At 45.4% G+C, this 12,500-nt stretch overlaps 1 protein-coding gene across 28 annotated transcripts in view; it reads left to right on the top strand.

Moving 5' to 3' along the window:
• Positions 1-12,500, top strand: part of LOC106579723 (eyes absent homolog 1) — a 169,074-nt gene that overhangs the window by 142,825 nt on the left and 13,749 nt on the right. For all 28 annotated transcript variants that reach the window (XM_045702842.1, XM_045702841.1, XM_045702840.1 and 25 more), the window contains 4 exons: positions 5,740-5,798; positions 8,338-8,498; positions 8,975-9,089; positions 10,684-10,805. In XM_045702842.1, coding sequence (XP_045558798.1) covers positions 5,740-5,798; positions 8,338-8,498; positions 8,975-9,089; positions 10,684-10,805 — 457 coding nt within the window. The remainder of the gene's footprint in view (positions 1-5,739; positions 5,799-8,337; positions 8,499-8,974; positions 9,090-10,683; positions 10,806-12,500) is intronic.

Below are 12,500 nucleotides of genomic sequence, written 5' to 3'. Positions count from 1 at the left end.
GTGTGTTATTCCTCATGGTGTGTTATTCCTCATGGTGTGTTATTCCTCATGGTGTGGTATTCCTTGTGGTGTGTTATTCCTTATGGTGTGTTATTCCTCATGGTGTGTTATTCCTCATGGTGTGTTATTCCTCATGGTGTGTTATTCCTCATGGTGTGTTATTCTTCATGATGTGTTATTCCTCGTGGTGTGTTATTCTTCATGGTGTGTTATTCCTCGTGGTGTGTTATTCCTCATGGTGTGTTATTCCTCGTGGTGTGTTATTCCTCATGGTGTGTTATTCCTCGTGGTGTGTTATTCCTTATGGTGTGTTATTCCTCATGGTGTGATATTCCTCGTGGTGTGTTATTCTTCATGGTGTGTTATTCCTCATGATGTGTTATTCCTCATGGTGTGTTATTCCTCGTGGTGTGTTATTCCTCATGGTGTGTTATTCCTCATGGTGTGTTATTCCTCATGGTGTGTTATTCCTTGTGGTGTGTTATTCCTCATGGTGTGTTATTCCTCATGGTGTGTTATTCCTCGTGGTGTGTTATTCCTCATGGTGTGTTATTCCTCGTGGTGTGTTATTCCTCGTGGTGTGTTATTCCTCATGGTGTGTTGTTCCTCATGGTGTGTTATTCCTCGTGGTGTGTTATTCCTTATGGTGTGTTATTCCTCATGGTGTGTTATTCCTCATGGTGTGATATTCTTCATGATGTGTTATTCCTCGTGGTGTGTTATTCCTCATGGTGTGTTATTCCTCGTGGTGTGTTATTCCTCGTGGTGTGTTATTCCTTATGGTGTGTTATTCCTCATGGTGTGTTATTCCTCATGGTGTGATATTCTTCATGATGTGTTATTCCTCGTGGTGTGTTATTCCTCATGGTGTGTTATTCCTCATGGTGTGTTATTCTTCATGATGTGTTATTCCTCGTGGTGTGTTATTCTTCATGATGTGTTTTTCCTTGTGGTGTGTTATTCCTCATGGTGTGTTATTCTTCATGGTGTGTTATTCCTCATGGTGTGTTATTCCTCGTGGTGTGTTATTCCTCGTGGTGTGTTATTCCTTATGGTGTGTTATTCCTCATGGTGTGTTATTCCTCATGGTGTGTTATTCTTAGAGCTGAAGCGTAAATCAATCAATACTTTGTTGTTTTTGTGTTACTTTTGCTTTTGTCCAGTGGTGACACTTCCTTATAGTCTGTGTCATAGCGCATTATAAGTGCATTAAAAGACGTTATGAAGGACATTATAAACTATTATTATACATGCGTCATAAAAATATATTTTGTAGGGCAGAAGGCAGTAAACAGTGAGCCTGCCTTGCTCTGGCCCGTAGAACCAGGACCCCTTCACATTTAGCCCTCTCTGAAGTGGAGGATGGAGGAGAGGGAGGAGAGGGAGGAGAGGAGGGGGGTAGTGGAACACTCCTATAAATGGAAAACTAATAACAGATTTTTCGAAAGAGAGAGAGAGAGAGAGAGCAAGAGAGAGAGGGGGAGAGAGAGAGAAAGAGAGTTAGAGTTAGAAAGAGCGGGAGAGAGAGAAAGAGAGAGAGAGAAAGAGAGAGAGAGCGAAGGAGAGAGAGAGTTAGAAAGAGAGAGAGGGGGAGAGAGAGAGAAAGAGAGTTAGAGTTAGAAAGAGTGGGAGGGAGAGAAAGAGAGAGAGAGAGAGAGAGAGAGAGAGAGAGAAAGAGAGAGAGGGCGAAGGAGAGAGAGACAGAGAGAGAGAGAGCAAGAGAGAGAGGGGAGAGAGAGAAAGAGAGAGAGAGAGAGAGAGGGCGAAGGAGAGCCAGAGAGAGAGTTAGAAAGAGAATGTTTGACTAGGCGAGAGAGCGGGAGAGAGAGAGAGATCTCGGCTGTGCAGTGCTCTGACCCTCGCCCCGGGGCTGTGCTGGTGTGTGGCGCAGCAGTAATCAGAGGTCATAATTTCATTGGCGGTTAGCATCAGGTTCAATTTTTCTAGTAGGTTGCATTTAGCAGAACGTCTGGATTGTGTTACTGAGGAGCGGCTGAATCAGAGAGAGCTACAGAATCCCTCTCCAAGACGAGTCAGAGCACACATACACACACAAACACACACAGACGCATGCACACACACACACACAGACGCATGCACACACACACACACAGACGCATGCACACACACACACACAGACGCATGCACACACACACACACACAGACGTATGCACACACACATGCACGGACACACACACACACAGATGCATGCACACACACACACACACATACACACACAGACGCATGCACGGACACACACACATACACACATGGGCAGACACAAATGTGCCGACAGACACACGCTGTCCATTAACACCATGGATGTCTTTATTCTCCCTATGTTTCACTTCTTCTCTCCCCTCTTCTCTCCCATCCTCTTCTCTTCTCTCCCCTTCTCTTCTCTCCCCTCATCTACTCTCCCATCCTCTTCTCTCCCATCCTCTTCTCTCCCATCCTCTTCTCTCCCCTCCTCTTCTCTCCATCCTCTTCTCTCCCCTCCTCTTCTCTCCCCTCTTGTCTCCCCTCCTCTTCTCTCCATCCTCTTCTCTCCCCTCCTCTTTTCTCCCCTCTTGTCTCCCCTCCTCTTCTCTCCCTCCTCTTCTCTCCCCTCCTCTTCTCTCCCCTCTTGTCTCCCCTCCTCTTGTCTCCCCTCCTCTTGTCTCCCCTCCTCTTGTCTCCCCTCCTCTTGTCTGCCCTCCGCTTCTCTCCCTCCTCTTCTCTCCCCTCCTCTTCTCTCCCCTCCTCTTTTCTCTCCTCTTGTCTCCCCTCCTCTTGTCTCCCCTCCTCTTGTCTCCCCTCCTCTTGTCTGCCCTCCGCTTCTCTCCCTCCTCTTCTCTCCCCTCCTCTTCTCTCCCCTCCTCTTTTCTCCCCTCTTGTCTCCCCTCCTCTGGTCTCCCTCCTCTTCTCTCCCCTCCTCTTGTCTCCCCTCCTCTTGTCTCCCCTCCTCTTCTCTCCATCCTCTTCTCTCCCCTCCTCTTTTCTCCCCTCTTGTCTCCCCTCCTCTTCTCTCCCTCCTCTTCTCTCCCCCTCCTCTTCTCTCCCCTCTTGTCTCCCCTCCTCTTGTCTCCCCTCCTCTTGTCTCCCCTCCTCTTGTCTCCCCTCCTCTTGTCTCCCCTCCTCTTGTCTGCCCTCCGCTTCTCTCCCTCCTTTTCTCTCCCCTCCTCTTCTCTCCCCTCCTCTTTTCTCTCCTCTTGTCTCCCCTCCTCTTGTCTCCCCTCCTCTTGTCTCCCCTCCTCTTGTCTGCCCTCCGCTTCTCTCCCTCCTCTTCTCTCCCCTCCTCTTCTCTCCCCTCCTCTTTTCTCCCCTCTTGTCTCCCCTCCTCTGGTCTCCCTCCTCTTCTCTCCCCTCCTCTTGTCTCCCCTCCTCTTGTCTCCCCTCCTCTTGTCTCCCCTCCTCTTCTCTCCATCCTCTTCTCTCCCCTCCTCTTCTCTCCATCCTCTTCTCTCCCCTCCTCTTGTCTCCCCTCCTCTTCTCTCCCTCCTCTTCTCTCCCCTCCTCTTCTCTCCCCTCCTCTTTTCTCCCCTCTTGTCTCCCCTCCTCTTCTCTCCCTCCTCTTCTCTCCCCTCCTCTTTTCTCCCCTCTTGTCTCCCCTCCTCTTGTCTCCCCTCCTCTTCTCTCCCCTCCTCTTGTCTCTCTTCTCTCCCCTCCTCTTGTCTCCCCTCCTCTTCTCTCCCCTCCTCTTTTCTCCCCTCTTGTTTCCCCTCCTCTTGTCTCCCCTCCTCTTGTCTCCCCTCCTCTTCTCTCCCCTCCTCTTGTCTCTCTTCTCTCCCCTCCTCTTGTCTCTCTTCTGGAATGTGACTTGAGAAAACTTTCTGATAAAAGAAGGTTTGCATTGAATGAATATATATCGTTATTCGTTGCAACGGTTAATTAATTAAACATCCCTCAACATTCCTCCAAATAAAATCCCATGTGTACAAATATCTCCAATCAGTCTGCTCCCATCACGTGGTTAATAAACTACTCATCTGATGAGGGGTTGGATCAGGGTGTGATGATGGACAGGGTTGGATCAGGATGTGATGATGGACAGGGTTGGATCAGGGTGTGATGATGGACAGGGGTTGAATCAGGGTGTGATGATGGACAGGAGTTGGATCAGGGTGTGATGATGGACAGGGGTTGGATCAGGGTGTGATGATGGACAGGGTTGGATCAGGGTGTGATGATGGACAGGGGATCAGGGTGTGATGATGGACAGGGTTGGATCAGGGTGTGATGATGGGCAGGGTTGGATCAGGGTGTAATGATGGACAGGGGATCAGGGTGTGATGATGGACAGGAGTTGGATCAGGATGTGATGATGGACAGGGGTTGGATCAGGGTGTGATGATGGACAGGGGTTGAATCAGGGTGTGATGATGGACAGGAGTTGGATCAGGGTGTGATGATGGACAGGGGTTGGATCAGGGTGTGATGATGGACAGGGGATCAGGGTGTGATGATGGGCAGGGGTTGGATCAGGGTGTGATGATGGACAGGAGTTGGATCAGGGTGTGATGATGGACAGGGGTTGGATCAGGGTGTGATGATGGACAGGGGTTGGATCAGGGTGTGATGATGGACAGGAGTTGGATCAGGGTGTGATGATGGACAGGGGTTGGATCAGGGTGTGATGATGGACAGGGGATCAGGGTGTGATGATGGGCAGGGGTTGGATCAGGGTGTGATGATGGACAGGAGTTGGATCAGGGTGTGATGATGGACAGGGGTTGGATCAGGGTGTGATGATGGACAGGGGTTGGATCAGGGGATCAGGGTGTGATGATGGACAGGGTTGGATCAGGGTGTAATGATGGACAGGGGATCAGGGTGTGATGATGGACAGGAGTTGGATCAGGATGTGATGATGGACAGGGGTTGGATCAGGGGATCAGGGTGTGATGATGGACAGGGTTGGATCAGGGTGTAATGATGGACAGGGGATCAGGGTGTGATGATGGACAGGGGTTGGATCAGGATGTGATGATGGACAGGGGTTGGATCAGGATGTGATGATGGACAGGGGATCAGGGTGTGATGATGGACAGGAGTTGGATCAGGATGTGATGATGGACAGGGTTGGATCAGGGGATCAGGGTGTGATGATGGACAGGAGTTGGATCAGGATGTGATGATGGACAGGGTTGGATCAGGGTGTGATGATGGACAGGGGTTGGATCAGGGGATCAGGGTGTGATGATGGACAGGGGTTGGATCAGGATGTGATGATGGACAGGGTTGGATCAGGGGATCAGGGTGTGATGATGGACAGGGGTTGGATCAGGATGTGATGATGGACAGGGTTGGATCAGGGGATCAGGGTGTGATGATAGGCACGTCTAGATAGCGACATCCCAAATGGCATCCTATTCCCTTATGAGCCCTGGTCAAATGTAGTGCACTATATAGGGAATAGGGTGCTATTTGGGACACATACACATGAGGTGGAGGACTGAATTAAAGGTTGGAGCCAGATAGAGAGAGAGCGAGGGAGAGAAAGAAAGAGAGAGAGAGTGATGGAGAGAGAGATGGAGAGTGATGGAGAGAGAGATTTCAATTAGAGTGAGTTCCTCAGTAAATGAAAACTTGTCATGTGTTTTGAAATATAACTTATTATTTTGCTCTCTCAAAATTATAAGGTAAAATGTGTGCTTTGAACTTCTTTGAAGTTTATGATGTGGATTATTTTGAAATGTTCATGTGAATGTGGTATTATGCATCTATATTTGCTCAATGTATCTCCTCTCTGTGTTTTAGGAGTGTGACCAGGTTCACATCGACGACGTCTCATCTGATGACAACGGTCAGGATCTGAGGTAGCTACAGTTCTAAACCAATCACACTGTTCTAAACTACAGTTCTAAACCAATCACAACGTTCTAAACTACAGTTCTAAACCAATCACAACGTTCTAAACTACAGGTCTAAACCAATCACAATGTTCTAAACTACAGTTCTAAACCAATCACAACGTTCTAAACTACAGTTCTAAACCAATCACAATGTTCTAAACTACAGTTCTAAACCAATCACAATGTTCTAAACTACAGTTCTAAACCAATCACAATGTTCTAAACTACAGTTCTAAACCAATCACAATGTTATAAACTACAGTTCTAAACTAATCACAACATTCTAAACTACAGTTCTAAACTAATCACAATGTTCTAAACTACAGTTCTAAACCAATCACAACGTTCTAAACTAATCACAATGTTCTAAACTACAGTTCTAAACTAATCACAATGATCTAAACTACAGTTCTAAACCAATCACAATGATCTAAACCAATCACAGTGTTCTAAACTTCAGTTGTAAACTAATCACAATGTTCTAAACTACAGTTCTAAACCAATCACAATGATCTAAACTACAGTTCTAAACCAATCACAATGTTCTAAACTACAGTTCTAAACCAATCACAATGTTCTAAACCAATCACAATGTTCTAAATCAATCAAAATGTTCTAAACTACAATTCTAAACCAATCACAATGTTCTAAACCAATCACAATGTTCTAAACTAATCACAACGTTCTAAACTACAGTTATAAACCAATCACAATGTTCTAAACTACAGTTCTAAACCAATCACAATGTTATAAACTACAGTTCTAAACTAATCACAACGTTCTAAACTACAGTTCTAAACCAATCACAATGTTCTAAACTACAGTTCTAAACTAATCACAACGTTCTAAACTACAGTTCTAAACGAATCATAATGTTCTAAACTACAGTTCTAAACTAATCACAACGTTCTAAACTACAGTTCTAAACTAATCACAATGTTCTAAACTACAGTTCTAAACCAATCACAATGTTATAAACTACAGTTCTAAACCAATCACAATGTTATAAACTACAGTTCTAAACCAATCACAATGTTCTAAACTACAGTTCTAAACTAATCACAACGTTCTAAACTACAGTTCTAAACGAATCATAATGTTCTAAACTACAGTTCTAAACTAATCACAACGTTCTAAACTACAGTTCTAAACGAATCACAATGTTCTAAACTACAGTTCTAAACTAATCACAACGTTCTAAACTACAGTTCTAAACGAATCATAATGTTCTAAACTACAGTTCTAAACTAATCACAACGTTCTAAACTACAGTTCTAAACTAATCACAATGTTCTAAACTACAGTTCTAAACCAATCACAATGTTATAAACTACAGTTCTAAACCAATCACAATGTTATAAACTACAGTTCTAAACCAATCACAATGTTCTAAACTACAGTTCTAAACTAATCACAACGTTCTAAACTACAGTTCTAAACGAATCATAATGTTCTAAACTACAGTTCTAAACTAATCACAACGTTCTAAACTACAGTTCTAAACGAATCACAATGTTCTAAACTACAGTTCTAAACTAATCACAACGTTCTAAACTACAGTTCTAAACGAATCACAATGTTCTAAACTACAGTTCTAAACTAATCACAACGTTCTAAACTACAGTTCTAAACTAATCACAATGTTCTAAACTACAGTTCTAAACTAATCACAACGTTCTAAACTACAGTTCTAAACCAATCACAATGTTCTAAACTACAGTTCTAAACCAATCACAATGTTTTAAACTACAGTTCTAAACCAATCACAATGTTCTAAACCAATCACAATGTTCTAAACTACAGTTCTAAACTAATCACAATATTCTAAACCAATCACAATGTTCTAAACTACAGTTCTAAACCAATCACAATGTTCTAAACCAATCACAATGTTCTAAACTAATCACAATGTTCTAAACCAATCACAATGTTCTAAACTAATCACAATGTTCTAAACTACAGTTCTAAACCAATCACAATGTTCTAAACCAATCACAATGTTCTAAACTAATCACAATGTTCTAAACTACAGTTCTAAACCAATCACAATGTTCTAAACTACATTTCTAAACTAATCACAATGATCTAAACTACAGTTCTAAACCAATCACAATGATCTAAACCAATCACAGTGTTCTAAACTACAGTTCTAAACTAATCACAATGTTCTAAACTACAGTTCTAAACCAATCACAATGTTCTAAACTACAGTTCTTAACCAATCACAATGATCTAAACTAATCACAATGTTCTAAACTACAGTTCTAAACTAATCACAATGTTCTAAACTACAGTTCTAAACCAATCACAATGTTCTAAACTACAGTTCTAAACCAATCACAATGATCTGTTGCTGGCGTTCTAGAAGGAATCCTTTTGGGAAGGACCTCCCTGTTTTTCCTAGCGTCAGCAGTGGTGCAGTTTGAGCTAATAGGTCTCATAATTCTCTCTCTCTTTCTCCCCCCCTCTCTCTCGCTGTGTCTTGCTCTCTGTGCCCATGTAGTACGTATAACTTTGGCTCGGATGGGTTTCACGCGGCTGCAACCAGTGCCAACCTGTGCCTGGCCACGGGCGTGAGAGGAGGGGTGGACTGGATGAGAAAACTGGCCTTCCGCTACAGACGAGTAAAAGAAATCTACACCACCTACAAAAATAACGTTGGAGGTAATAACACACACACACACACACACACACACACACACACACACACACACACACACACACACACACACACACACACACACACACACACACACACACACACACACACACACACACACACACACACACACACACACACACACATAAACACACACACACACACACACACATAAACACACAGACACAGACACAGACACACACACACACACACACACACACACACACACACACACACACACACACACACACACACACACACACACACCACCTCTGCCTTGCTGAGACTCAGAACACTGCTGGCAGAGAAGAGGGGGCAGACAGGGGATGTGATTTCCCGCCCGCCCGCCTGCCCCTGTGCCTCTGTGCATGTTTAAAAGCACACTTGGTCGGTCAGGGTAGATTTTGTAAAATGTTGAAGGTATTTAGAGGTGGCTCCAACCTAAACATTGTTTCCTTGCGTGTCTCCTCTCCTCTCTCAGGTCTGCTGGGCCCAGCCAAACGAGAAGCCTGGTTACAATTGAGAGCAGAAATTGAAGCTTTGACTGACTCCTGGTTAACACTGGCACTGAAAGCACTCACATTAATCCACTCAAGGTAGGACCCACACACACACACACACATACACACACACACACACACACACACACACACACACACACACACACACACACACACACACACACACACACACACACACACACACACACACATAAACACACAAACACACACACATAAACACACACACACACACACAGACACACATAAACACACACACACACACACACACACACACATAAACACACATAAACACACACACACACATAAACACTCACATTAATCCACTCAAGGTAGGACCCACACACACAAACACACACACACACACACACACACACACACACACACACACACACACACACACACACACACACACACACACACACACACACACACATAAACACACATAAACACACACACACACACATAAACACACACACATAAACACACACATTAATCCACTCAAGGTAGGACCCACACACACACACACACACACACACACACACACACACACACACACACACACACACACACACACACACACACACACACACACACACACACACACACACACACACATAAACACACACACACACATAAACACACACACATAAACACACACATTAATCCACTCAAGGTAGGACCCACACCCAGCAGTCCCACGCCACCAGCATGTGGTGGAAATAAGACAACTGTATATTCACCAACAAAAGAAAACATAAGGATTATTTTAGCTGCATCCCAAATGATACCCTATTCTCTACATAGTGCACTCCTTTTGACCAGGAGGCCCTACAGTATGTAGGGAATAAGGTGCCATTTGAGACATAGCCTTTATTGTTGGTGGTATCTGTCCCTTTTGAAAGATAGTATGGTAAAACCCTTAAAAAAGAGTTCAACTCCAATCCATCTGTCACATTACACAGCTGTTCCTGTGTTGATGTTGTCCTCTCCCTCTCTTCTCACCCTCATCCCTCTCTGTCATCCCTCTCTATCATCCCTCTCTATCATCCCTCTCTATCATCCCTCTCTATCATCCCTCTTCTCATCCCTCTCTATCATCCCTCTCTATCATCCCTCTCTATCATCCCTCTCTATCATCCCTCTTCTCATCCCTCTCTATCATCCCTCTCTATCATCCCTCTTCTCATCCCTCTCTATCATCCCTCTTCTCATCCCTCTCTATCATCCCTCTCTATCATCCCTCTTCTCATTCCTCTCTATCATCCCTCTTCTCATTCCTCTCTATCATCCCTCTTCTCATCCCTCTCTATCATCCCTCTTCTCATCCCTCTCTATCATCCCTCTCTATCATCCCTCTCTATCATCCCTCTCTATCATCCCTCTTCTCATTCCTCTCTATCATCCCTCTTCTCATTCCTCTCTATCATCCCTCTTCTCATTCCTCTCTATCATCCCTCTTCTCATCCCTCTCTATCATCCCTCTTCTCATCCCTCTCTATCATCCCTCTCTGTCATCCCTCTCTATCATCCCTCTCTATCATCCCTCTCTATCATCCCTCTCTATCATCCCTCTTCTCATTCCTCTCTATCATCCCTCTTCTCATCCCTCTCTACCATCCTTCTCTTCTCTCTTCCCATCTCTCTCTTGTCATCCTCCTCGGTGTTGCAGGTCAAACTGTGTGAATATACTGGTGACCACTACCCAGCTCATACCTGCCCTGGCTAAAGTCCTGCTGTACGGACTGGGGATAGTGTTTCCTATTGACAATATTTATAGTGCTACCAAAATAGGTAAATAAGTTATCGTCTCTGTTTTTAAATGTCTACCTGTATGTTTGTCACTCTTGCCCTGTTTATTATTGACCTTTTATATGTCTATCTGTCTATCTTGTCTGTCTGTCTGTCTATGTCTGTCTGTCTGTCTGTCTGTCTGTCTGTCTGTCTGTCTGTCTGTCTGTCTGTCTGTCTGTCTGTCTGTCTGTCTGTCTGTCTGTCTGTCTGTCTGTCTGTCTGTCTGTCTGTCTGTCTGTCTGGTCCTGTAGTGGGTTACAGGACTCATCAGAATGCTCATCCTAATGAATATGATGTGTGTAAACATGGCGTGTGATTGGTCCGTGACGTTGAGGGGGCCGGGGGATTGGTCTGTGCTGTAGAGGTGGCCGGACACTGGAGAGAGTTGATGTCTCTCTCTGAAGGAAGAACTTTAATCAAACATAATTATTTTCCTATTACAGGGCCTCTCTCTCTCTCTCTCTCTCTCTCTCTCTCTCTCTGTCTCTCTCTCTCTCTCTCTCTCTCTCTGTCTCTCTCTCTCTCTCTCTCTCTCTCTCTCTCTCTCTCTCTCTCTCTCTCTCTCTCTCTCTCTTTCTCTCTCTCTCTCTCTCTCTTTCTCTCTCTCTCTCTCTCTCTCTCTCTCTCTCTCTCTCTCTCTCTCTCTCTCTCTCTCTCTCTCTCTCTCTCTCTCTCTCTCTCTCTCTCTCTCTCTCTCTCTCTCTCTCTCTCTCTCTCTCTCTCTCTCTCTCTCTCTCTCTCTTTCTCTCTCTCTTTCTCTCGCTCTCTCTCTCTTTCTCTCTCTCTTTCTCGCTCAGTCAGTCAGCCAATCAGTCAACCAACCAGTCAACCAACCAGTCAACCAACCAGTCAGTCAGCCAGTCGGTCAGTCAGCCAGTCAGCCAACCAACCGGTCAGCCAGTCAGCCAACCAACCAACCAGTCAGTCAGCCAGTCAGCCAACCAACCAGTCAGTCAGCAAGTCAGCCAACCAGTCAGTCAGCCAGCTAACCAACCAGTCAGTTAGCCAACCGGTCAGCCAGCCAGTCAGCCAACCAGTCAGTCAGCCAGTCAGTCAGTCAGCTAACCAACCAGTCAGTTAGCCAACCGGTCAGTCAGTCAGCCAACCAACCGGTCAGCCAGCCAGTCAGCCAACCAACCAGTCAGCCAGTCAGTCAGTCAGCCAACCAGTCAGCCAGTCAGTCAGTCAGCCAACCAACCAGTCAGCCAGTCAGTCAGTCAGTCAGCCAACCAACCAGTCAGCCAGTCAGTCAGTCAGCCAGTCAGTCAGTCAGCTAACCAACCAGTCAGTTAGCCAACCGGTCAGCCAGTCAGTCAGCCAACCAACCGGTCAGCCAGCCAGTCAGCCAACCAACCAGTCAGCCAGTCAGTCAGTCAGCCAACCAGTCAGCCAGTCAGTCAGTCAGCCAACCAACCAGTCAGCCAGTCAGTCAGTCAGTCAGCCAACCAACCAGTCAGCCAGTCAGTCAGTCAGCCAACCAACTGGTCAGCCAGCCAGTGGTTGCGTCTGTAGAGTAGAATATGCAGAGATGAACGGGACGTGAAGCTGGTTCCTTTACCCTGGACACACCCTGTAGCATGTGATGCTGATTTAGCTTGTTAGAGGCCATTTGTCCAGTTTCTGGGGAGGAGAACGAAACACTTTAATGCGTCTCACATTGTCTTTATCTGCAGAGTTGATCGTATGAAATCCCCT

This window comes from Salmo salar, chromosome ssa19, assembly GCF_905237065.1.
Source record: "Salmo salar chromosome ssa19, Ssal_v3.1, whole genome shotgun sequence".
NCBI classification, from domain to species: domain Eukaryota; kingdom Metazoa; phylum Chordata; class Actinopteri; order Salmoniformes; family Salmonidae; genus Salmo; species Salmo salar.
Note: the sequence above shows the minus strand (reverse complement) of the source record. Positions and strands in the feature narration are given on the sequence as shown.